At 40.9% G+C, this 25853-nt stretch overlaps 1 protein-coding gene across 1 annotated transcript in view; it reads right to left on the bottom strand.

The window, feature by feature from the left end:
- The window catches only part of LOC139444267 (neurogenic locus notch homolog protein 1-like), a 33771-nt gene extending 8516 nt beyond the window's left edge, over positions 1-25255 (bottom strand). Inside the window, exons 1-29 of the mRNA XM_071225193.1 lie at positions 25124-25255; positions 23966-24282; positions 22512-22658; positions 20795-20927; positions 18249-18419; positions 18025-18164; positions 17716-17892; positions 16478-16518; positions 16241-16275; positions 15432-15532; positions 14470-14640; positions 14279-14325; positions 13828-13932; positions 13382-13504; positions 12804-12917; positions 12299-12412; positions 11129-11181; positions 10377-10477; positions 8230-8397; positions 7643-7695; positions 7485-7507; positions 6900-7009; positions 6273-6398; positions 5962-6008; positions 4821-4937; positions 4512-4622; positions 4363-4382; positions 3757-3851; positions 3140-3313 (exon numbers count right to left, since the gene is read on the bottom strand). Of these exons, the coding sequence (XP_071081294.1) occupies positions 3140-3313; positions 3757-3851; positions 4363-4382; positions 4512-4622; positions 4821-4937; positions 5962-6008; positions 6273-6398; positions 6900-7009; positions 7485-7507; positions 7643-7695; positions 8230-8397; positions 10377-10477; positions 11129-11181; positions 12299-12412; positions 12804-12917; positions 13382-13504; positions 13828-13932; positions 14279-14325; positions 14470-14640; positions 15432-15532; positions 16241-16275; positions 16478-16518; positions 17716-17892; positions 18025-18164; positions 18249-18419; positions 20795-20927; positions 22512-22658; positions 23966-24282; positions 25124-25255 (3266 nt within the window). The remainder of the gene's footprint in view (positions 1-3139; positions 3314-3756; positions 3852-4362; positions 4383-4511; positions 4623-4820; positions 4938-5961; positions 6009-6272; positions 6399-6899; positions 7010-7484; positions 7508-7642; positions 7696-8229; positions 8398-10376; positions 10478-11128; positions 11182-12298; positions 12413-12803; positions 12918-13381; positions 13505-13827; positions 13933-14278; positions 14326-14469; positions 14641-15431; positions 15533-16240; positions 16276-16477; positions 16519-17715; positions 17893-18024; positions 18165-18248; positions 18420-20794; positions 20928-22511; positions 22659-23965; positions 24283-25123) is intronic.
- Positions 25256-25853: the final 598 nt, after the last annotated feature.

Here is a 25853-nt window from a genome sequence, read left to right as displayed (position 1 = left end):
GCGTGTCTGAGGGCCTGCTTCCAGTGAGCGATGGCCAAAATAAGCTCCTCCGGTTCGAGGTTGTTTATGTGCCATAGGCGCTGATCGCCGGACCACAGCCCCGAGGCGTCCTGTCCCTCCACGTGTGCGCCCCATCCCTGCAGGGACGCGTCTACGAATAGGCGCAGAGAGGTCGTAAGCCCTGTAAAGGAGACGCCCCCTAAGACATTCGATTCCGCCGTCCCCCACCGGAGATGCTGCTTGAGTTGATCCGGGAAGACGATGGATACTGAGGCGTCCTGGCGCCTGATGTAGGGAGCCATGAACATCTGAACTGGGCGCAGTTGGATCCTTCCTCTGTAGGTCAAGTCCTGTGCTGAGTTTAGGCGGCCCAGGAAGACTTGCCATCGGCGCAGAGTGCGTGGCAGGTCGAGAACTGGAGTCAGGTGCGCCTACATGCGCTCCTATCAGTCTCTGGGTACAGAGATGAGGTCGAGCTCCGTCTGGAAGAGGCCCCCGATGAACTGAAGACGAGTTGAGGGTGTCAACTCTGACTTCCTGAGGTTGATCTTCCATCCCAACTGGTGTAGGAGCCGGAGGATGAAGTCCTTGTGGCGGAGTAGAGTGACAGTGTCCCGATGGTTCATTAGGCAGTCGTCTATGTACGCCTCGAACTGAATGTCCCGGCGATGGAGGTGCGAGGCTATGTGAATAGCCACGGGGCCAAAAAAATTCGAAAAGGGAGGACCGCCCATTGATAATGGACTCCCATGAAGGTGAAGCGGAGGAATTTCGTGTCGTCGGGATGTATATGGACATGTAGATAGGCGTCCTCGATATCCAGGCTGATGAGCACCTCCTGCGCCTGGATCCGGGATCGCAGTAGCATGGTCATCCTGAAATAAGGTGGACGCGCCAGGTAGCGTTTGTTGAAAGCAGCGAGGTTGTGGATCATCCCTTTTTGTCCGAGTCCTTCTTGGGGACCAGGAAGACAGGTGAATAGAAGCCCGGTGTTATGGTTGGGGCGTGTACAACCTCTATGGCTTCCGTGTCTAGCAGCGCCGTGATGTTCCGGCTCAGTAGCTGCTGTTGAGTAGGGGGGTATGTGTCCATTATTGGGGACGACGTGAGTGGCGGGTCGTCTATAAGCGTCAGCTTGCACCCGTGTCGGATGATATTGGTGAGATATGGGTCCCCCAGAGTGGACTGGGAAGTCATCTCGTCTATAACGTGGGGCCCTAAAGGACGGAGTCGGTGACTGCTTACTCAAGTCCTCATCCAGAGCAGAGGGCATGTCTCTGATCAGTGGGTCAGGAGGGATCGAGGTGGGGTCTTACGGATGGCCTTCTTGCTATCGACCTCTAGGCCAGGCGAGGGAGCGATTGCCTCCAATCTGTCTGCCAGCCAGTCTGCGACTTGGTCGAAACCCAGGTGGGACTCGCTGTCCGTGGGGGTGTCGTCATAGCAAGGGATGAAGGCGCCCTCCGAGGAGTCGGATCGACAGCCACTGGAACGTGTGCGAACCGGGGAGCGGCTCCTAGATCTATGACGCTGTCGATAAGATCTGCTGTCACTTTGACGTGAAGACGTACTTGGGGAAGCCGAGTCCGTGGAGTGACGAGAAGTAGAAGGCGTCTGTGAGGTCGGCCGACGCGGCGGAGGCAGAGGCGCAGGTGTCCGTATAGGCGCTGTGTAGATAGGCGCCAGGTGAAAGGAGGCGTCTGCAGAGGCGCTATGGGAAACGCTTGTAGAGACGTCTGTAAAGGCGCTGGCATCGACGGCTGTCTGGCCTGTAAGTACTGAATGTACTGGGGGAGAGAGGCGTCTAGCATGGGCGTCTGTGCCGTAGGCGGGGCGCCTGTGAGAGATCGAGCGTCTGTCCGGAGGATAGTATAGGCGTTGTCTGGTAGGTGGGCGCCACGCCGGGCGTCAAGGTGGCCGCCGCCGTAAAGATAGACGTTGTTGTCGTCGTCAAAGTGCTCTGGGTGGAGACTGCGACCGTGGGGTCGGACATCAAGCTAGTAGTTAAGGTCGGGGGTAGTCATCCGAGATGGGCGATCTTGTAGGCGAATTTTCGGAGAGGTCTGACATCGTGCCTGGCCTGCTGTGTTCTGCGTATTTTACCTACACGGAGGTACTGACTGAAGGCTGTGGGTGAAAGCAGTAAACAGTCTTTAAAGCGGTGACCCTAGAGGTATTGAGATGTACAATTTAGGCACAGGGGGTGGGGATCCCACACCGACATATTACGCCGGCACTTTGAGCAGGAGGACATGATATCTGCAATGAAGCAGTGTAAAACCACAATGCGTCACCGCCCGATTATGTATGCTATAATTTGTTTATCCCATTGTGTGGGTTTATGAAACAAATATTTCGACAAACGTAAGACAACATACAACAAAACAAACAATACTTGCGAGGTTACGCCAATCGTGGGGTACCAAGCAAAAAGAATATAGAACGCAAACCAGTTCATTAACTGCTGACCACGTAAAATATTCAAGATGGCTACTTGGAACAACAAGACACCTGGCATTATGTTTTCTTTTGAGAAAACGCCAGTAAGTGTCTAACAACGTTATGCACAGGTTTATCAAACATAGAATGTACAAAATACAAACCGTAGGCACAACACAAAGACAAAAAACATTAACTCAAATAGCAAACACGTGAGGGTTTGAATCAGTTTATCATCAAGTGACAAGCGTAACGTGGGGATCCGTGAAGTCATTTCCGTTGGTCACTTGGGAGCGGCGTGATGGGTTGGCCTCTCAGCTAGTTGGAGCAACTTCTTCAAGCAAAGACCTTCACGCAGCTCTTTTCTCTGTCAAGAACAAGCAGTAATATGCATTAAGGAGTAATGCAGGATAAGTAAAAAAAGGAGTTAATAACGCAAAGGGGGACTACGCTCGAGCGAATTTGCATTCCTAGCAAGTTCACTCTGGTCGTCAATTCCACTTTTTATGCCTGCTAACTCAATTGTTTTATGATAACCAAGCAGTTTAACAATTAATGATTGCATTAATTACACAGAAACTATGCCTCAGTTTAACATAAGACACTAATTACACACGTCGAGACAAAGACCAGAAATAGGCACCCGATTAATTCCCCCTCCCAACACATCTCAGTTACATACAATTACATGGCGTGCTACCTGTGTGGCTGTCCTGACGTTGTCTGGATGCAGACCTTTTCGTTACCGGTCGCTGAAGGTGTTGCCTGAACACTGCCTTGGTTTAGGTCGGGCGCTGTCGTGCTGGCTACAGGTTGTGTTATGCTCACATGTAAGCCATTGCTCGTGGGACCAGGAGTCAACGTTTCATGAGCACTATGAAAGAATAATAATTGTTTCAAATCGACTCGTGTTTATGAAATCAAACGTTACACAATGATAATGTGACAAACACATTTACAATTTCATATATTTGCATTTGTTTGCAGTAGAAGAGTGAAAGAGAAGGGCAAATCATCACTGCGGAGGGCATAAAACACGAATAATTGGAACAGAATCCGAGTGAGTGAGTGTGGTTTTACGCCGCTTTTAGCAATATTCCAGCAATATCACGGCGGGGGACACCAGGCTCGACACATTGTTCCCATGTCGGGAAACGTACCCGGGTCTTCAGCGTGACCATCGAACGCTTTAACCACTAAGCTACCCGGCCGCCCCGAATAGAACCAGGGTCTTCAGCGTGACCAGCGATCGCTTTAGTCCACACATTACACACTCTACATCACATATGTACATTGAAGTTGAAGACTTGTTCCTACCCTGGGCCCCTGGTAAATACCGGGATGGAACATGTTTCTCCCACTTGACACTGTATTGTAGCACCATTGTGTAATGTTGGTTCTGACACCTGGGCCTGTAGCGAGACAATTATGAACACTTGGAACCTCGTCATCATATCATACATCATTCATAAAAAGTTAAAATGTATAATATTTTTATAATGTAACCACAATTGTTAAAAGCATGTGGACACACCTAGAAAAAGAATGGCAATGAAGGTTAGGTTTCACACTTCATAGTATCTCTTGCCAAAGTAGGCACGATTTATGAATAACACCTTCTTTTATACTGTAAAGGCAACGTTTCCGTATAGATCCTAATACCGTTGTGAAGCGAGACATTATCATGGTCTTGCTTGACAACGGTATAAGGATCCGTCAACTTCTAAGTTATGCCTATCAAACAATTTATCTCCTTCCAGTTCCTGTCATTGTTCACATTTTTTTTAAATTCTGTATTTGTGTGTGTGTGTGTTTAGCATAGTCATTGTTAGTACATTCATTTCCGCATGGATTGCAGTGTATAGGGCACATATGACAATATTTAATATGATAATATGAACTTTGTTTTGATAATATACTTACTTCTGAGGTGTGAGAAAGAGCTGAAAACAAAACCAAACAAAGACAGCATAAATAATATAATATTTACGTATACGTTCTCAATTATGCTCTTTGATCAAAACTATTTCAATTTGCCAAATGCTATTATTATTTGTTTTGTTTGGTCTTACCTGTTTCACAGTCGTGTCCTATGTAGCCTACCGGACAAAGACATTGATAGGACGTCACTTGACTAACGCAATCGCCACCATTTTGGCATGAGTTTGGGAGGCATGGGTTAGCTGTGGGTGATACAATCAGTGATTAAAACACATGCGGTATCTATATCCTACTTTGCTATGTGGATTATAGTACCCGTTAATCTACCCCCTCAATTAATGGTACAGCAACAAAAATCTATGTTGATCAATAATATTTTTTAGGTTTCATGAGTACTACAGGAAGTTTTAAAATAATGAAACATCTGTTATGTGACTTACTTTGTTGACATGTATCTCCTGTGAAATCTTCTGTACACACGCACTGGTAGCCGGGAGACTGCTGTGGGTGATTTGCACAACCACCTCCGTTGTTACAAGGGTTGGGGTCGCACAGGTCTGTAAATATTTCTGCCTCAGGAACAATTTCCAACGAGCGAGTACAATTTACGTATATTCAATCATTGTCATGAAGACTGTTTGTATTTTCCTTGATGTTCTATAATATCATATGATTTCAAGGATAATTAACATGTGAACCATCAATCCAGGAACATGCATGGAAACTTAAACCCTTTCTGCCCGTATTTTTAAGTGACCGCTACACAGAAACGGAAAGCTGTCCCAATTGCCCTTGAAACAGCCTCCTTATCACTTGATAGTTTCAAGTCAAGACTTCAAACATTTTTGTTTGACAATTCGGTCTTTTAACTCTACTGTTCAATGAGTATTGTCAGCGCTTTGGGCATGAATTGTTGCGTGGAACTAAGAACATGATAAGAATGCTCATTATTATTATTATTATTATTTACAGATTAAAATAAAAAATGCAGCAAAGAGGGTTTGGGTGATCCTGGCAGTCAGGCTGGTTAGGCTCATCTTCAGCTCAGGGCCCTTGCCCCCTCTACACGCAGCCCAGACAGCGAATGAGACATCTCCCAGGAAGCACTGCCTAGTCAAACCCACCCAGAACTTTCATGGAAACAAACCCGGGTACTCTCCCAATGTCAGTCAACAGATTGGGAGGTACCAAAACCTAAGGCACCGAGAACAATGGGGAGTCGGACAACTTGGAACTAGGAGCGTGACATTTCAAAAGCGAGTTCCGCATATTTGCCATGTTTTTCCTCAATCTTGACAATCACATTAGTGTCCAAGGGGACAGAAAATTCAATGATGGAAATGATTTCATTGGATTTATCAAAAAGGGCAAAATTGTATTTATCATTTTCCATGACGCCCTCTACATATTGGAGTTTGTCCCTATTATTATTATTATTATTATTATTAGTAGTAGTAGTAGTAGTAGTAGTAGTAGTAGTAGTAGTAGTAGTAGTAGTAGTAGTAGTATATGATATTAATATGGAAACTGCTATGGTCACTCGATCAATATGAAAAGAAAAGAATCCTTAAAATGCCATACCTGTTGTTATGACGTTCACTTTGTAACATCGTTTCTCGCCCTGATAGCTGTAATCAAATATTTGAAATTAATATCGAAAGCATCCACGACAGAGTGTGCGAGCGTCGGCTATTTTTCACAGTTCGCTTTTGGTGCAATTAGACCTATTATGTGATATTCAGATTATAAACATAAAGTGTTTTCAATGTAATCCTCGTTAAATATTCTTTATTTTATATATTTTTCGGATTTAAGGTTAAAACGCTGATTGTTTTTTCATTTGATGTCAATGCCCTTACACTGCACTGTCACTGTATAAACAATTGTCCTACCTGACTTGGAGACACACGTGACTATCTCCCCCTGGTGGCGGGCTGAATAAAACATCTGTTTGACACTCTCCATCCTTAGAATTAACAGGGAATGGCATTGCTGATGTGCTACCAGATGTTAGAAAGCTGAGGAAAAGAATTAGTTTAAGTATCAAGTCCGGAGTTTATACAATTAAAGATTCCGCTTGGATAAGTATGCTTATCAGAATATCACCAAGAAGAGACAGCTTAGCAACTTCTGGTACTGATATATATAATAATACTTTTTAACATGTAAAACTAGATACCAACGCATTTTCTTTTTATCATTGGAATAGAAATCGGATATGTTGAAGTTTATCTTGAATCCCGACGCAGACAGCAATATTCCAGGTGTATCACGGTGGCCAGCAAACAAAGGGGTGCAGGTCAGTTTTTTACAGCATGAGCAAAATATCCCAGCTATCATAACTGCCCGATCCATTTTAGGTCTCTTACGATAAGCATAAGGCCTAATACGTACAGTGAACTACACTGTACTCTGTCCGAAAACCTCAATTATGAGTGGAGATTCATGACGATCAGTATCAGAAAAAAATCACAAGTTTGAAAGATGTCTTGATATAACGCAAAATATGACAGTCTCACCAATTTCCAGAAGGATGATCTTTAGAGTGGAAGATGGCGTGGCATGGCTTGTCGACGTAACAGTTGACAATGCTGCCATCTGGTAGTGAAGGCTCCAAAAATGCAGCAGTCTGTATATATAAAAAGGTGTCTGTGCTGACATATTGATCTCATGCTCGAATAATGGTATCCTCCTCATTAAGTAAATCATGTGTTTGCCATTTCCTTTATACGCTACTCGTGTAGTGTAGTCCTGTCTGAAATAAACATAATTTTTTTTAAACAATCGTTTGAGCTTTTTTGCTTCATCCTATCAACACTATTGTAGCAGAACTGACATATTCTACGGGCAAATGGCACGAGCTTTCTTTCCATCTAATAAAATCATTTGGATGAAGTATTCTCAACAAATTATAAAGGCCAATCCTTTCTCGAGAGGCATCCTTTTATGATTTGGAACATGTTTAATCAATGATAAGAAATATACGATTATATTATGATTTTTATCATTAATAGAGATTTGATATTATATATGCAAGTTAAATTTCCATGTACTGAAATCAAAATATGGACTTCGAACATTTCATTCATACACTTTATACTTACGAGTGCCGGCTGTTTTGATTGTGCTATGAAAGAAACATATGGGGAGGCTTTTATTTCGAAAAGTAATGCACGGAAAATAAAACGTTCATTTTAACATTAATACGTTAAGAGCGTTATTTTATAATTACTATAACAATATGCATTGTATATTACAGTACCTGGTCCTGGTGGCTTGGTGTGTATCAAGTAACAGATTCTGTCAGCATTCACACTGAAGTTTAAATATATGTTACCGTTAGTAAAGATGGACTATCTATCAAGGTAATACTGATCTATTAAACTTGTATAAACTTTTAATGTTACACAGTTGAAATCACGACGTGAGGAAGTTCGGAGGCAGATTGACAACATTCGTTTACACACATCAAATGAATATAAGCTTTTTAAGACTGCCTCAGTGGTGGTAGAGCGTCCGGCCGGAGAATGGAAGGTCCGAGGTACGATCCCAGGCCGTGTCATGCCAAAAGACGTATGAAGATGGTACTTGTTGTTACCTTGCCTTGGACAGGAAATATAAGGGCTAAAACAGGGACTGATCGGCTCGGAGTCAGTATACTGTGTCTGAGTTTGGTATTCATGTTAAACCTCGGCATGGTATCTCAGTGGGCTAGCACTATAAAATCAGCATTAGTCCGGACTAGTATATGTCACACACGCATGCACGCACGCACGCTATATATGTGGAATAATCTTGGACTCGACGCTAAACCCCAATTCATATCACTTATCAAGTTTAGTCCTTTACCCAGTCCCGGCATCGACGCATATGCTTAGTTCTCCGGGGTTAGTTGGTGTCACCGTCAAATTAGATGTAAGCGTCTTTTGCAGCCCTGTGCTTTTGTCAGGTGTTGGAGTGTCCACACTGGAGGTTAATCCCGGTGATGTCGGACCGAGGGTAACTGGTGGAATGGTTCTGAAAACCATAGGCATAATACATTCACAGATGACAAACAGGGAACAATGTCATGTCATTGCTAGATACATTGACATCATTACAGTTTAATGCCTTCCTTTTGCGGGTGGCGCGGATAGCCAAGCGATCTAAGGCATCCTATATAACTCTGCATCCCTTAGATGCGTAAAGATCGACGTCGGTTCGAATCTCAGAATCGTCGGGATTGTGATTCTTGGTCTGTCAGAAACATATCCCTGCTCGTGGATTTCGATTGGCATACGTCACTTTAGAACCTCCATCCACAAAATATTTATCTGAGACGTGTTTAAATCCAAATCAACCACCCTACTGACGTTATTCCAGTGTTATTCATATATCACATACACTCTTCAAAAAAAGAATCGCACAGGTAGAATGTGGTTCATTGAACCTGACACAAAAAATCCGAATGAATGAATTGGATATATGTTATTGGAAAATGTTGGTGGCCTGATGTTCGACAAACGGTGCGTCAAAACGCAGCCATTGTCGATTTGCAATGTCTTAAACGGCATTGTTTTCACATTTGTTCACAATTTCATGGAGGAACACAGTAAAGCAAAATGCACATGAAAGTTATGGCATTCCTTACTCGTGGTAGTGGCTATAAAAAGGCAAGCATAAGCCAATAAGTTGTCATTCAATTGTCAACGTTTTCAAGTTCGAAAATGCCGAGACTCAGCGATGCCGATCGGAACATCGCCAAAGGACATATCAATAGGAGGGTAGTCGCAGTCTTCTGTTGCACGCTGCTTCAACGTCCACCACAGCACCATTTGCCGCCTTTGGGACCGATACACACAGTTCAATTTCACTGCAGATCGTCCGAGAAGCGGCTGACTAAGAGTTACAACCCCTGCGAGGGATCGCTACATTAGATTGTTCCACCTACGTCATAGGCAATGCCACAGCTACGGAGACCGCAGGACGCATCCCTGCTTATCGGACCAGACTGTTAGGAACCATCTTCGCGAGGTTGGAATCCGACCCAGAAGACCAGCTATCGTCCCTGTTTTGCAACAGATCCATCGACACGACGCTTGCGTTGGTGCCATACCTTACAGCCTTGGAATTGACGAGTGTGGTTTAGCGATGAATAACGATTTCTTCTTCACCGGCAAGATGCAGAGAGGGTGTTAATCGTCGTCCAAATGAGCGTTTAGCCCCACATTGTGTACGACAATTTCGGTGGCGGTAGCGGGGCCATATCCTACATCACGAGATCTGACTTGGTTGTGGTGTAGGAAAATTTGACAGCAAATCGCTACATGAATCAAATTCTTCAGCTTCACCGCCTTCCAATCATTTTCCGCCAGAGGGAGCTGTTACAACACGGCTCGTGCCAACATCAACTCTTGCCCCGGCCGTCGAGATCTCCAGATCTCAACCCAATCGAACACCTCTGTGATGAACTCGATCGACGTGTACGTCAACGTCAGAACACATCTCAGATACTCCCACAACTGGCCAACGCGTTACAAGCAGAATGGCTCAGAATTCGGCAGGATAGAATTCGTACACTTATCCAGTCAGTGCCGAGGAGATGCAAAGCCGTGATTGCTGCCCGGGGCGGTCACACCAAATACTGAGTTCAGCGCAACCTTGTGGCCTTATGTGACATGACAATGATCATTTTTCTGTGCCTTTGTACAACGACAACATGTGACTATCGAGCTCCAAAACTTCATATTTGCATCTATGATATTAGATTAAATATATCGGCTTGATGAGGTAAATACATTTTCAAAAAATATACCCGTGCGTTTCTTTTTTTGAAGAGTGTATGTCGTTTAATGAAGAAAAGTCTCCAAATAACTAGGCAAATAGACATTTAGCATTTCAAAAGGGGCACCGATGTTTGATGTTACTAGTATATAACATATAACATTATGTATGAACAGACATTTCAGGTATCAAGCGTGTTGATTGATTAATTATTATGTATGTGTGCTACACACCCCGAGGGAGGTTGACGAATGAAGAGTGGAACACGACATGGTACACCGACCGTACACTGGATACCCCCGCCATTCACCAGGGTTGGAGTTATAAAGGGTGACTGAAACATGTTACAAACGTCAGTGATTCAAGACAAAGATATTGACAATGTACACTGATGTCAACATACACCTTAGTATAAATGTACACACAAATCCTATATATCGAAGGCGTCTATTAAGGAAGGTCGGTTATAACGAACTTCTTTTAATAAAAAAACATCAATTGTATTGATCTCCTACATTCCAAACTTTGTGTTTCAAGAAGCATTGGTTTGGCATCATTATACAGTGTACATAACGCAGCTGGAATAATTAAAGTATGTTGTAATGTACAACAGTTACCTAATTCAACATGTGAAGAAGTTGTGTTCACAAATAAAAAAATTGGAGGGGGGGGGGGGGGGGGAGGGGTCACGGCTGGCCAAGTCGTCCACGGGGATGCTATTCGCTGTGAGTTGCGTCCCTTGGGCACACCAGAAACCTATGATTGTGGTTTCGAATCCCGATTCGCCCCGATTATGTTTCTAGGTTTATCAGCACCATACCCGTGATCGTGGGTTTACTAAAGTGGTAAAACCTGCATCACTTGGGGCTTACCTCCAACATTAAGCTGACACGCCGTGATATAACTGGAATACTGTTAAAAGCGGCCCACTCACTATTTTACAGTCACAACAGTGTTATCAATATACGAGTGTATGTTATCTCACTTCTTTATGTCCATTGTCTTTATTTATTGGTGTTCCGCCAGTTGATTTCTCATCTGTAACAATAACCATATACATAACATTCACACGTTCGTCAGTAAAAATAACTTTACTACATATGATCATCCAAAGATGTACCCTCAACCAATTTCAAGACGCATAATAAACATTTTATAATTTTGCAGCTTTCGGGATGACATATTGGTGTTCAACTAAAATAGTTTCAAAGAAATTGCTTCGCATATTATTTGTATTTATCTGGCACTTGTTTTGTTTCTTTGGTAGCATGATTTGATTTGATGGAAATTTCTCGTTATTGTAATTATTTGTTTATTCAATTGACGTACGAGTTTCTTCTCGTTACTTCTTACAGTTATGATCATTATTTCGATTTTTTCTCTCGTTATTTCAAGTTTTCATTAAAAAAAGAAATTTCGACGTTTTTAATCGTTATTTCAATTATTTTCTTGAAATTTCGAGTTTTTTCTTCGCATCTTTGATTATATTCTCGTAATTTCGAGTATTATCTACCTCAAGTTTGCATTAAAAATGGACATGTTGAATTTTTAAAATGACTTGAAATTACGAGAAAATAATTAAACTTACGAAAAGATAATCGAAGTTATATAATAATCGAAGAAGTAACGAGAAAAAGGAAATTTCGAGTTATTAACATAAATTTGATATAAGTGGGAAATAAGTGATCGTGAAATAACTTGATATTTAAAAAGATATAATAGAAAAAAACGAGAAAATAAACGAACTAACGAAAAAATACCTCGAAATTTGGAGAAAAATATTTGAAATAACGAGAAATTTCGATTTAAAAAAAATGATTATGCAAACAAACTTGCACCATTAGGCCGAAGGAAACTAATCATTAACAGTCCTGGTTACACGAAGGGTAAGAAAATCTAAAAAGGTACAAAGACATTGTCTGTTTGTTGTTTAACGCGGCACAATATTTCAGCTGTATGACGGCGGTCTGTAAATGATCGAGTCTGGACCAGACAATCAAGTGTTTTACATCACCGAGCCTGACCAATCGATCCCGTGAGTCGCCTCGACAAGCAAAGTGATTCATGAACACATGCTCATGAATATGGATAGGGTTTTGTCGCATTAATAAAGTATGTTTCTTTAATGGTTTTATATGTTGTGCAATGGTATCACCTGTTTGGCAGAGAGGGTCACCATACCCCAGTGGACATCTGCACACGGCTTTACTCTGTTCCACCACGCATACTCCCTGGTTGACGCACACATGACTGGAGCAAAGCGGGTCAGCTGGGGAAATATGATTACACAGTAAACAATAGCTCTCGTATCCACATTGACAGAAAGTGGTAAATAATTGTAAATAATGCTTTGATACCATCCCTGGTATCATCACCTTTTGATGGTGATTCCTAAGCACATGTTCATTCTATAGTCGGAATCGTACAATCGACTCTGCTTTTGGCAGATATTTCTTTCCTCAGTGGCTTCTTTTTTCTTTAAATGATACAGTACCAGATGGGTTGCAAATCCTAAACACACTGACAGATGATATCAAAGTGGCTTTCAAGCAGTGCCTTGGATAGGAACATGTAGAACAGAATGTAAAGGGTTTTTTTCAGCATTAACCAAACAATGTAAACGTGCTATATATAGCAGGCGATTATAGATCTTAACTCACGGTTTTCACAATGTTGGCCAGAATGTCCCTTGTTGCACTGGCACTTAACGTCATCTACCAGGTCAATGCATATACCAGCTCCAGAACATGAGTCGGGTTTGCAATCATTTATATCTGTTTTGAGTTTGAGAAACAAAACTTAAATGTTAAATAAACATAAGTTATTCTTGTGTACAAGTTTTCAATTAAGTTGATTCAAACTGCTTCTGATTTACTTACAGTAACGGGGATACGGGTGAACTAAACATATATACTCGTAAAATGCACCACAACTCACTGTCCTTCAGGCGAACCAGAAAGCTGTGTTCTTGGGCTGCACTCTAAGACCTAAGACTTATATATACGCTATTTCATACGCCACAGTGCTAAACAGGTATGGTCTGGCTACAATCACCTGCACTATATGTTACAATAAAACATATGCAAGTATCATTGCTGAAGGAGAGTCTTAATAGTTTCAATCTATCACATGTATACATAGAAATGTGATCACGACAGAAAAGCTGCCCAAAACGCATACTGTATGCATTGTTGCAAAATAGTTTGCTAGATATAAACTTTCGAAGTCTTATACTTACTTGTTTCACAGTTACTTCCAGTGAATCCCAATACGCACTGACAGAAGTATGAGCCTACGAAGAAGCTGCTGGTGGCACAGGTTCCGCCGTTTTGGCATGGATTGCTCAGGCACTCGTCCACATCTGATGAATATTGCGCCAGTTAGAACACAAGGGATGGTGTAGATATTATGTAATGATGCCGATACATTCATTATGGCTATTGTGTACATGCGTACTATGACCTTAATATAAGTGCACACAATTACATATATTTGATAAGCACTGAATAAAAAAAATCATCTTGGAAACTTTGCATTAACGATATATACTGCGTTTATTGTTCCAGAGCTAGAAATGTAACAGACAATATTCATATCAAACCATATTAATGAGTGGATAGTGGTGGTATGTCTGAAATTCCATTGCTGAGCGGAAATTAGTTGTTACAAGTTATTAATAATTACCTCTATCACAAAAATCGCCAGTGTATCCGAGTGAGCAAATACATTTGAAGGTTGAGCCGTTGCTTTTACATGAGCCGAAATTACACGGAACTGACTTGCACGGATCTACAAAAAGGTAAGTTAATTAAACCTCCCACAGATGACATATGAATCCTACCATTCAATGCAGTTCATATGCCATAGCGTTTTATACCCTACTTTTTTGTTAAACAATTGTACTTATGACAAGTTACAAATAACAGAAGTCTTTATTTAATAATGTAACATAAACACAATTTCCTTCAAACATAGAATATATAGACGTTTTATTGTTTTCATAACACTGTCGCCACAGTGCTTCTGAAGCACAATAACCAAAATATATGATAAAGAATTCAGATTTTGTCGCTGTTAAATCCTCCCTCAATACAATGACATCAGTATCATCAGAGTAATATCAACATAAACTGACCATCAATTTCCATAGTGACCCCAAGGCATTTCCTCTCAGACGTTGTCCTGTAAAGTATTTATATTTTGTTAAAATTAGTGGAATGTAAATATTGTATGCTCTTGCTTACAACATGAACGTGAAGAATATTCACGAGATAAAAAAACTTTGTGCTGTCTATAACTATTAAATAGATTTATATTTCTCCTTACCCTTGGTCGTCATACGCCTGGAAACATATTCTTTGTCCGCCAACCTGATCAGATGTTATTGTTACATCAGTCTCAAACATTACTTGTGTATTCTTGGTCACTTTGACAGGCGACGAAATTTGCGTTTTCTTGATAGTCGAAGTTAAATATTTCACAGATCGTATTCGTCCTCTGCAAAGTACAACGTTTTATACCATGAACTATTGAGATTAGTCTCTATATATGACATTTGGTATTTGAAAAAGACTTGTTGTTACACTTCCTGGCGCTTTTGAGGCTAAAATAAGTCGGTTTGGAGTGGGTATAATGACTGGGGTGTTCATGTTAAACTGCAGCATGGTATCTCAGTGGGCTAGCACTTTAAAATCGCAATAGTCCGGACTAGAACAAGCAGCCACATACACACGCACACGTGCATGCACGTCGCATTATGAATGCAATAATCTTAAACGAGACGTTAGTATTCAAATTATAAAGGCGTCGTATTTGGCAACGTGATTGATAGACAACGTCGTCAGGTAAAATGAGGGCACAATCAAATTACAGTTGGTAAAATCTGAAAGTAAACAAATTCAGCTAAGGCGTGAAACAAGAAATCCTACTTCCATTAACGTACGTGTAAACGTGCATAAGATTGGACTTCATACACCGTCGTAATGGTTAATGCTACTTAAGATACATGCAAGATTCCCATGATATCATTAAAAGATGTCTTCGGAAGGCCTGTTGTGCGTTATCAACATATCCATTCTTGATAGTAATGCACTTATAATTGTTTCGTAAACAGTTTCAGTTCCGGACCTGGGAGGTCATATATAACTTGAAACATATTATGTATTGAGTGACATCATAGTTTGGTTTTAGAATATATATACATTACAAACTACATTTACAAGAGAAATTGATTGTTTGCGTTATATTATCCGCATATTTGTTACCCTTTTAAAAAGCAATCATCTTACCCAGCGCGTCTAGTTGTAGAGTAAATAGGGAAGGAACATGTTGAATTCTGTAGGCACCGTATTACAATATCAGTGGGGAATAATGTAAAGAAGGGTTGAGTCTGAAAAGAAAGAAAAAGACATTTCTACAATCACTGGGCACATCATGTCCATAATGACGTTTCATAGGTTCACAGCAATTCTACCACAAATTATTGTATATCTAGCATGCTAAAAGTTTTATTTTCATTGGGCACATCCAGAAACGGGCATCTCATTGCACAGAAAACATCTGATATGCGCAGGTCTTTGCACGTCAGCAAATTGGATCTACGTCCTGTTTTAGGCATTGTAAACAATGGTGTATAGTTATTGATATATCAATAGTGCATAAATACATCTCTTGATTTGTTAAGCATAGTTTTCAGAGCATACTTGAGTTGCATTCCTTAGGAGTGCCGGAAACACCAAAGTGGTAAAATTCTATGATCTGCATCAGTTCGGACTTTCTGACAGGCCTTGATACAACTGAAACACTGTTCAAATCGGCGTTGAACCAAACTCACTCACTCGTGTGTTTTAAGGGGCTGAGCTCCCTCCTCCTCAATATCATATTGTCGGGCCCTTAGGAACATAATATGAACTAGAGTGAGTGAGTGAGTATGGTTTTACGCAGCTTTTAGCAATATTCCAGCAATATCACGGCGGGGGACACCCATGTCGTGTCTCGAATACGGATCTTCGGTGTGACGAGCGAACGCTTCAACCACAAGGCTACCCGGCCGCCTCAAAATGAACTAGAACTATTTAATGGGACTCTGTATACTTACCAACGTACCAACATCAGGAGTTGTGAAGTTAAGGTCTATACGAAGCAGAGAAACATTATATGTGAATATAAACGTGAACACAGATGTACGATAGTTAATATTAGACTGAGACATTATATATAAAATGGAGATTATGTTGGTCACGAAGATGTACGTGGAATTTTTATTATATCACAACTCATCGTCTTACTGTTTCACGCTTAGAAACTTATCTACTATCTGCAGACGATGTTTCACCTCTGACAATGATGTTGTAATTCCTATCATGTCCGTCATTTCTGAAAAATATAAAGAATGCGATTGCTGAATAAAAACATGTTTATAAAAAAGTGTATATAGAATGCATCCACATTTGACACTTCATCGTGTTTTTCAATCATTGGTGAATGTCAAGTCTACTTCAAATCGAAGGAGCAGTTAGCCGACTTGATATAATTCGACCGGCTTATCCATATTATTTTCTTATTCATTTAGCTCAGAGTCTACGATTTTTTTAACAATCCGCAACCTGCCTTCTGAGTGACGGTGGCCTGTAAATAGTCGAGTCTTGACCTGACAAAACCAGGATTGGAATCGTGAGAAACCATCCACGCCGTCGGGTAGAACGACCTGTTTTAACTCGGAATTCCCATGGGGTCTACAATCTAACTAACTAAATAACTAACATCCAATGTAACATCTTTGTAATGTTTTCTCCCCGGCAATCGGCAATTTGAACAATGAACAATCGGATGAGGATCCATCAAGATTATTTACCAACAAACTACATTTATCAAGTTAGACTCTGAGCGGGTCACAAATAGATCATTTTGGGTACGCAAATAATATTAGTCCATTTGTATGGCGCATATATCCATGCATAGTGCTTGCTCAAAGCGCTTAACAATAAGAAAACCATTTGGAGACAGAAAGTCCAAAGAGACAGGATTTGAGTTGTGAGCTTAAAGTAGGCAGTTCACTGCAGTCACGGAGGTGTTCCAGGCAATGGCCGTTGAGTATGCAAAGGAAGTGATTGAAAAGGAGTAGGCCACACTTGATTGACACTCACATTGACATAATCTCCAGCACACTGGTAAATGCATCAGACAACATTTTTGTCACTAATTCGTCAAAATTGGGAATGTCCGCGACAAGTCTACCAAATAGCTTTTTGAAAGCTTTACTCAGTCCTTGAATGTTGTATCCCCCTTACCAAACACGGTTTTAGCAAGAGTCGTGTGACGCTCTTTGGAATCCTCAAGTTCAAGTACCCATTTCGACGTGGACCGTCGAGAAATCCAAACATGGTCTCCACACGCTCATGTGTATGATAATGGACAGCCTCACATAAGGTTTAAGATTCCGTAATTTTGACTGATTATAATTTAAAACGTTTGTGTCGAAAGTTCGTCCCATATTACAGAGCGACATTGTGTAAAGAGAAAATGCAGTGGAATAAAAGACTAACAGAACGACTAAAGCAGAATAATCCTTACCCCAAGTTATCCGTTACCAATGCACTGAGGACATAGGTGCCAACATCTGCTATCTCTGGACGCCATTTCACTAGTGCATATTTGATGCCATCACTTTTGCGACTTGTGTCATATTGCAGTGGTGGTATAGGAAATGATCTCCTTGGAATTGATCTCAAATTGAAGATAGAAATCTCACTGGAATAAGAAACAACCCTCTTATTAAAAACATAATCGTTCGGTTACGTCGTCAGAGGACATGCGAGATCCGGAAACTAGGTTCATAAGTATAGTGCGAACAAAAGACATAGTGAGAATCACATCACGTACCTTTTGGTCGTATCATATGGCTTAGCATGGAGAGGTATTTCCAGTGTTGAACCAACATAAACGTAGAACACATGTTGACTACTCTTTGTGGGGTCCACAAATTCAGGCGCCTCTATGATTTTCAGAGTTTGTATCATGAACTGAAATCATGAATCAGAACAAAATGTTATGATGTCGTCCACGGTCAACTGCCTGTTAAACTAAACTAACGATGAGTTGCTTACCTGAACCGTTATATCACTGAGAGACTGTGATCCAACTGGTATAACTGGACGACTATACCCCTTGATGCTTATAGGTTTGGTGTTAAAGTCACTGATCTTAACAGGTAGCGCGCCCCATCCTCCATCAAAGAAGTGATCAGATTCATAGGCACTGATTTCTATGCTGCAGTCCTGAAAAATAAAACAGAATCCAAATACTACCGTCTGAGTCTACAAAAAATCAAGATGGAAAGCCACTGCATTAGTACACTACTGAACAAAAGAATGTATACATCGACTTGGATTGCTTATAAAGAGAAAACGACGAAATGGACACATTTCATTTGAAAAATATTTTGAAGTTAAATCATATAATCAATGTCATTGGCACTTGTGATGAATTAGCAAGAAGCGATCAAACACATCGAGGATTATAACTATCACATGTAATGGTCAACAGGACTTCTTCTTCAAATATCGTGTCGATAAAGGCATCAAGGTAGCTTCCAAATGTGCCTACAGTTTATAACAACATGACCTGGTCTGATGGTCAGGATGTAGGATACAACATTGGCCAAAGTGAAGGCAGTCTAGGAAATGGATTAAAAAAGAGAACAATGCCATAGCCATTTTTTATGTTGTTTTATTCATCTGTCATTTTAGGTTTTCGTACAAAATAATCAGTGAATGATCAATCTGAACTTCTGAATGGCAATGAAAAATATTTAAATTTACAATTGTTCTTCACAGACAAGAAACTTATCAGAGTCAAAGTTTGCAAAGTTTGCTAATTTAATCAAACGTCTTTCTTCTGGTCTGTTAAGCATGTCATCAGAGGTAAAATTGATAACGAGAGAATGAGTTTGTGCTCTGAAGTTTCACACTCAGATGATAAGCTTCAACAGTGCAAACAAGATATAAAGGCTCCAGCATCTTCTCAGGATTATGCTGATGTAAAGTTAAAATATATGTATAATTGTTTTGTTGTATCTACTCAGAATAAGCTTCTTATTCATTATGATACCCCTCTATATAATGAGAATGTATATTTTGGATATACGTCTTACGCTTCGTGAAATTGATGAAACTTTCAACGATATGGGATGTTCCATTATTATATTGTGTGTGTGTGTGTGGTGTGTGTGTGTGATGTGTGTGTGTGTGTGTGTGTGTGTGTATGTGTGTGTGTGTGTGTTGCAACCGGGTTCCGTCTTAGCGCAAACGGGCATACCTAAAACAATTGTCAACTCGTTGCGCAATGGTTCAAATATATTTCCCCATATATTATTTATATTTCAGACGCAATTTAAAGCACATCAGGACATGCGAAATTATCCAGTATGGTAGAACCACGGACGTATATACAATAGTTGTAGATGCAAGACATATTTGAAAACAGAAATTATTCCTGAGGGATTCTTTGACGAAGAACTTGAAATCATACGCGTATTCTGATTGATTTGTCGTTTTTTCGCACATAACATTCATTTTCTTGCAGGTTACGGAAAGGGGCGATTTGTGACGAATGAATGACATCCGTGTTACGCTTGGAGTTCAAATGTCCATGGATGGTGAAAAGAAGTGCATCCTAGAGCCAATCGTTCACCTATCTGTCGATAAATTCCCGCATCCGCCGATCAGGATGGAACGAGTTGAATTGCCCACATTACTAACCAGTATGAATCACATCACTGCCAACAATTTGATTTTTAATATAACTTTGTATTCATGACTCAAATATATATATATATATTAAATTGTTCTCGTCGCTGTATGGCTGAAATAATGCCGATGTGACGTTAAATTTTAACTCACTCGCTCAATCGCTGCCAGCGTCGCACGAAGGAGACCAATGACGTCTATTTGCAAATGTTGACGGTTCACGGACATTCTGCTGTGGGGTTCCTTCAGTACGTAATGGTATTGACAATGTGAGTCCTATGTGGCGTCCTAGTCCGTCAACGCCGGCGGGAAGCGTCAACCGCAGATGTAACGTGTGCAGATGGTGGTCCTCTTATAGGATGGTAACACAAAGTCTTCCACTTCCTGGACTGTCCCTTGTGTGCCCAGTAGTCTGGCAATGGTCAGTTCGCTGGTTCAGTCAGCTACTCATTAGCGCCATTTCAAGATCATTCTATATTTCTCGGCTGATATCCTTGCCATTTATCCTCGCGCGCTTTTATGAACTGTGATATTTTTGGCATTCACCCTCTTGCTTTCTGTACCCTCTGTGCTTTTTCATCTCACCATATCGTAAAAACACGTTTTGTACAAATGCTCGAAAATAATTTTTCTCAAAATGCACGACGAGGGCGTCTTACAATCAGATGATTTTGGGTGTGTTTGAGCTATCGATTTTCAAACGGGATACGGTTTCCTTCGGCAAAGGTATTTACACCTATTCACTATCCATCAATTTCTACTTTCTTTTGACCGGCATAACCTTATGATACCATTATTAAATAGTTCACATGAACTAAAAGGTACGCATATACTCCTTGTCTCCAGAGTTATTTATGTTGAAGAAAATTTACTCTGAAGTGTATCTCATGAACATATTCTGTTACCTTATTTATGGTCGTGTTACGTGGCTTCGGGAGACCACCAGCTGTTATGAACTTTGCTAACTGACATTGAACAAAATCCCCATCCTTGTCCATGGTGGAGAGTTTGATGACGGTTACGCTGTTCAAGAGAATTCTGGAAGACATAAATTTATAATCAGACATTTATGCGTTTCAAAACTTTCAAAAATCAATATTTGCTTACAAATGTATCTTTCAATGAACATCAATACACAGAACACAACTCTGTTTATTGTGTTAATGGTGATATGAGTTCACGATGTGTGAGTACTTGAAGGTATGCACATATCAATGACTTGGAAGCATTATATACTCTTCAAAAAATGAGGAAACACTCGAAAATAACTTTACATTTCCAAATAGAAAGAGACGTTACTTTCTAGTAATAGTTATATAATAATAGTGAACGAATTTGGAACACATTACGAACGGTAGTGAAGTATGACAGTAAGTGTGAGGTGAAATGGGGTTTAACGTCGCGTCCAAGACTATTGCACTTATATAGCGACGTGCATGTACGTGTGTGTGTGTTTGTGTGGCTGCTTGTACTAGTCCGGGCTGATGCCGATTTATATTGCTAGCTCACTGAGTAACCATGCTGCAGTTTAACACGAATACCCCACTCAGAAACATTAGTCCCTTAATGCCGAGCGCCAGACAAGTACCATCTTTTAACGTATTTTGATATGACGTGACCGGGGATCGAACCCCGGACCTTCCGCTCTCTGGGCGGAAGTTGACGTTTTTGGATCAGTAGTGCGTAACACCGCCACGATTTGTCAAACATTGCAAGGGACGTTGTCCCACTCCTCTTGCTGCGCCTGGCTAAGTTCAGTGAACGCTCTCGGTGACCTATGACATTGACGCACACGACTCCTTATCATGGCCCAACCATGTTCAACAGGGAAAGGTCTGGGCTCATTGCTGGACATGTCTATGAATGTTGTGGTGAGGTTCATGTCATGTCGACATCGCCAGACAGGACCACACCAATCAAAGTGAATCGGGACTAATCTCCTCTGAAAACATGACACGTGACCTGCATGAAGACGATATCTAATAGTCTGACCCGTAACTAGTAACCCGGTAGCCTGATGAAAGTTTGCAGCAATAAGATTAAGCTCGATTTCGTAATGCCTAGTTTCTGATCAAGCGATCCTGTACTCTTGTTGTTGACCTGGGACGCTCTAGTTTGGGTTTGTTGGCACCCGATCCATTGTCTGCTCATCACAGACAGAAACATTGAATGTATTGGCCACTGCACGCAGGCTTCCGACAATTTCCATATGTAATCAGCATGCCAATAGCCCATAGAGGCTCCGCTCGATGTAGATGAAATCAAGTATGAGAATCAGAAGATTGACAGAAAAAATGGTCCACAGAAATTAATCGACCTTCCTTGAAAGTGTCAAAATCAGGAATGGCACCCAACGCACGTGTGTGACGCTACAGCGTGAGGCACGTGCAAACTATAGTATGTGTTGTATTTAGTTTCACATACAAACGTTTTGACGTCAACACTTATCTTACTTCTCACACTTTGTATCTCATACTTTGAAAGCATATAGTACGAACATTATAATATGGGCCATGAGAGATTGTGGGAGCAATTGTCATGCCATCGAAGAGCTCATTTCATATTTGGGAAAAGACCGATCAGTTATACTTAATGAAGCACACTATATTAGTATTGGTTTACTTGTATGTAGGCTTAAACATCGCAACAGGGCTGTTGTTCGGTTGCCCTGTATCATTGCGTTCCTGTGCCTTAATCTTGACTTGAAGGTGAAATCTTGTGTCGCCAGTGTAACCATAGTCAAAGTCTTTCCAGGAGTAACCGTGCAGCCTGTTGATATATTAAGTTGGATCAGAACCGTGCATTTTTTCAATGACATTAAAATAATTTTTATTATGTACTTTAGTGTGAAAGACTATGTTGAAAAAAATGATATTTTCACTGCAGTGAACATGAAATTTGATCTTTCACTGCAGTGAACGTAACACTTTGACGGAAGTATTGTCATACAAGGGTTACCTCCCCTTATATTGTCTCCCTAAATCGTAAGTGTCCCGCCCGTACACAAACTGTTGCTGTCTTTTTTACGTTACAAAAGAAGGCAAAATAATGATGGTCAGATGGTCATTTATGGAGTTAATATCACTGTTAAGTTCTCATTTAACTCGTCAATCGAGACTGTTCGTTTCGCAAAGTGCCATTTTTGTTATAACAAAGAATTTTCGTCACCCTTAATATCTTTTGATACTTTTTTTTTTAAAACTGGTGAATCGTCCCTGTGCGTTAGGTAGGGAGAATTTACGTTTCAAGATTTTACATTTGTAATGAAAAGATTTAATTTTCCGGGCGAAAACTACACAAAAAGTATATATTAAATTGGATATTTCATGTGTCTCGTGAAATATCATGTTTCTCTCATCTCGTGACCGGGGGGGGAGAAAGGGGGGAGGGAGGGACTATTTCTACAACATGATATTTCACTCGACACAAGAAACATCCTCTCTATATCAAGGTACAATCATTTTATAACAATAACCCATGGTGTTTATACAAAGATTATTTCCTTCATCATATATGTATTCTGATACATTGTATGGACGTAAGTACATCGAATCAGCACTTGTATCCCCTTACTATGGAATCCTAGAAGGGACATTGTCGAGTTGTCGCATCGTCGACCTGACAAAAACAAGCAATAAGTGAAAAAAAATAACCGAACCACGACAATGCGACATGTTGGCCATTTTTCGCATTGTCGCGTTGCCGCATTGTCGTTATTTGAATAAAAAAATGTATTAAACAAAAAGGCGACAAATCCACATAAGAGGCCTGCATACAAGTGCGTGTACCAATGTTGGGAATCAAACCAAGTGCTTCGCCTTATTTATATAGTCGAAAGAAGTAAAAATTCAAATCACGGGGAACATCATCATCCGATTACATATGAATGCATGCATTATTGACCAAATAAAGATGCAGAAAGAATTTTTCATCTGGGCGACTTTGGTCGAACAATAGATTGAGCATTGGTGCAAGCTATCTTAAAATACAGTCGTACATTCACCTTCTGAACAAGATGACAAACGTAGTATTATATGTAATAATTTGACAGTAAATAACAAGTTGATTATACTTACACAATATCTGTATACTGTCGTAATGGATCGACTTCAAGAATGACCTCCGCTATTTCCTGCTCCCACCCGAGGGGCACATTTACGGCTGCTACTTCGCCAGTGAGTCTCTTGGATACTTTGTCAGTGATCAGATTGTAAGTGACGCTACTATTCGGGAATGCAGCCTCCGAACTCCAGTTTCCAAAATATACATCGCCATTCATGTCTAACATATGATTTCGAGTTACAACTGTGCTCCCTCCGACGTCATTAATCGAACAGTGTTCGCCACAAGGTCCTTGACCCAACGTCCACCCGGTAACAATCGTTAATTGGATCTGGAAGAGGGATATGTTTAGAAACCTGATCAATTTGAACAAAACGGTCGATCACCGTGCATGTTATGGCTAACTGATTCTTTAACCATTGACGTAGGATGTTTGTACAAATGAAAATTAATTCAAATATCAGTCTCTTACATTCTCTTTAAAGTAAGTGAGTGAGTGAGTGGGGTTTAACGCGGCTTTTAACATTATTCCAGTTATATCGCGGCGTGTCAGCTTAATATGGGAGGAAAGCCCGAAGTGATGCAGGTCTCAGACGTTTACCACTGCGGTGAAACCCACGAGCACGGGTATGGTGCTGACAAACCTAGAAACATAATCGGGACGAAGCGGGATTCGAACCCACAATCAAAGGTTTCTTGCGTACCCAAGGGACGCAACACTGCACAGCGAATCGCGGCGCCTTAGACGACTGGGCCATACGTGACCCTCCCCACCCCCTTTAAAGTAAGTAAGTTAAAACATGCAAAATGAGTATTCATGTCCGTTACTGTATAATGACAATGACATACCTCGTTCGAAGCAACAGCCAATATTATTCCTGCAATGCTTTTGTATATGAAACTTAAATTATTTCTCCACATGGCATAATGAGGAGGAGAGACACCAAAGATTCCCCCATAGCTCCTCTCATGATAGTTTAATCTCTATCACTGTCACCTGTATGGCTGAATATCAGTTTCATTATCGGATATATGTCGTTTGTTTGTGCAATATTTTGCGGAATGTAGTGATAATAAAAACAGACTAGCAAGAATACTTGCAAATATGTGTATACGGCCTAGAGATGTACATCTCATTTATAACAACATAAACGTGATTATAAAGCCTATACCTTATACTCTGTTGGTTTCGATGTATCGACGAACTTGAAGCTCACTGATCCTCCAGTAAAGTGTTTAGTCTGAGCATCCACACCCAACAGAGGCATCAGAATCAGGAGGAGAGACACCAAATATTCCGCCATGGCTCCTCTCATGATGAACTCTTGGTGAACACTGTGTGTAGACTGCAGTGTATCACATTCCTAACTTTTCATGTACTAGACCACCTGGAAGAAAATCCACCTGTCAGTTTTGGGTTAATAATTGGTCCCCGGAACCACCGCTGGTTTTAAAAAGCGAGTTAAGGCCACCCAAAAATTTAAAGTTTATGGTCTTTGGGTTTTGGCCTGAAATGACGCGCGACGCGGTTTTCCCCCTTTTTGTTGTTGCTGACAAGTTTATTTACATACTATAGCCCATCTTCGCATTCCGAGGAAAAACGTTCTTGTCCCTGCTATCAAATTGCCTCTTTTGCAGCAATTCATATATGTACAATACAGTGACATCTAAAATGCACTCGAAAACCAAAAAGGAAGTATAATATTACACACGCACGCACACACACACACACATACACACACAGCTGTACAGACACGATAGCCACCGTGCGCAATATCCAGTTGATACTTGGATGTGTGGAAATACATGTTAAAATAATCCACCCCTGGTTAAAAACAAAGTTGCGACGCGGGGGTTGAAAATGAAAACATGCATCTGTTGGTACATATTTGTATAAATCGG

Source organism: Haliotis cracherodii, unplaced genomic scaffold (genome assembly GCF_022045235.1).
Source record: "Haliotis cracherodii isolate W230 unplaced genomic scaffold, xgHalCrac1.p SCAF_5, whole genome shotgun sequence".
Lineage (NCBI taxonomy): Eukaryota > Metazoa > Mollusca > Gastropoda > Lepetellida > Haliotidae > Haliotis > Haliotis cracherodii.
Note: the sequence above shows the minus strand (reverse complement) of the source record. Positions and strands in the feature narration are given on the sequence as shown.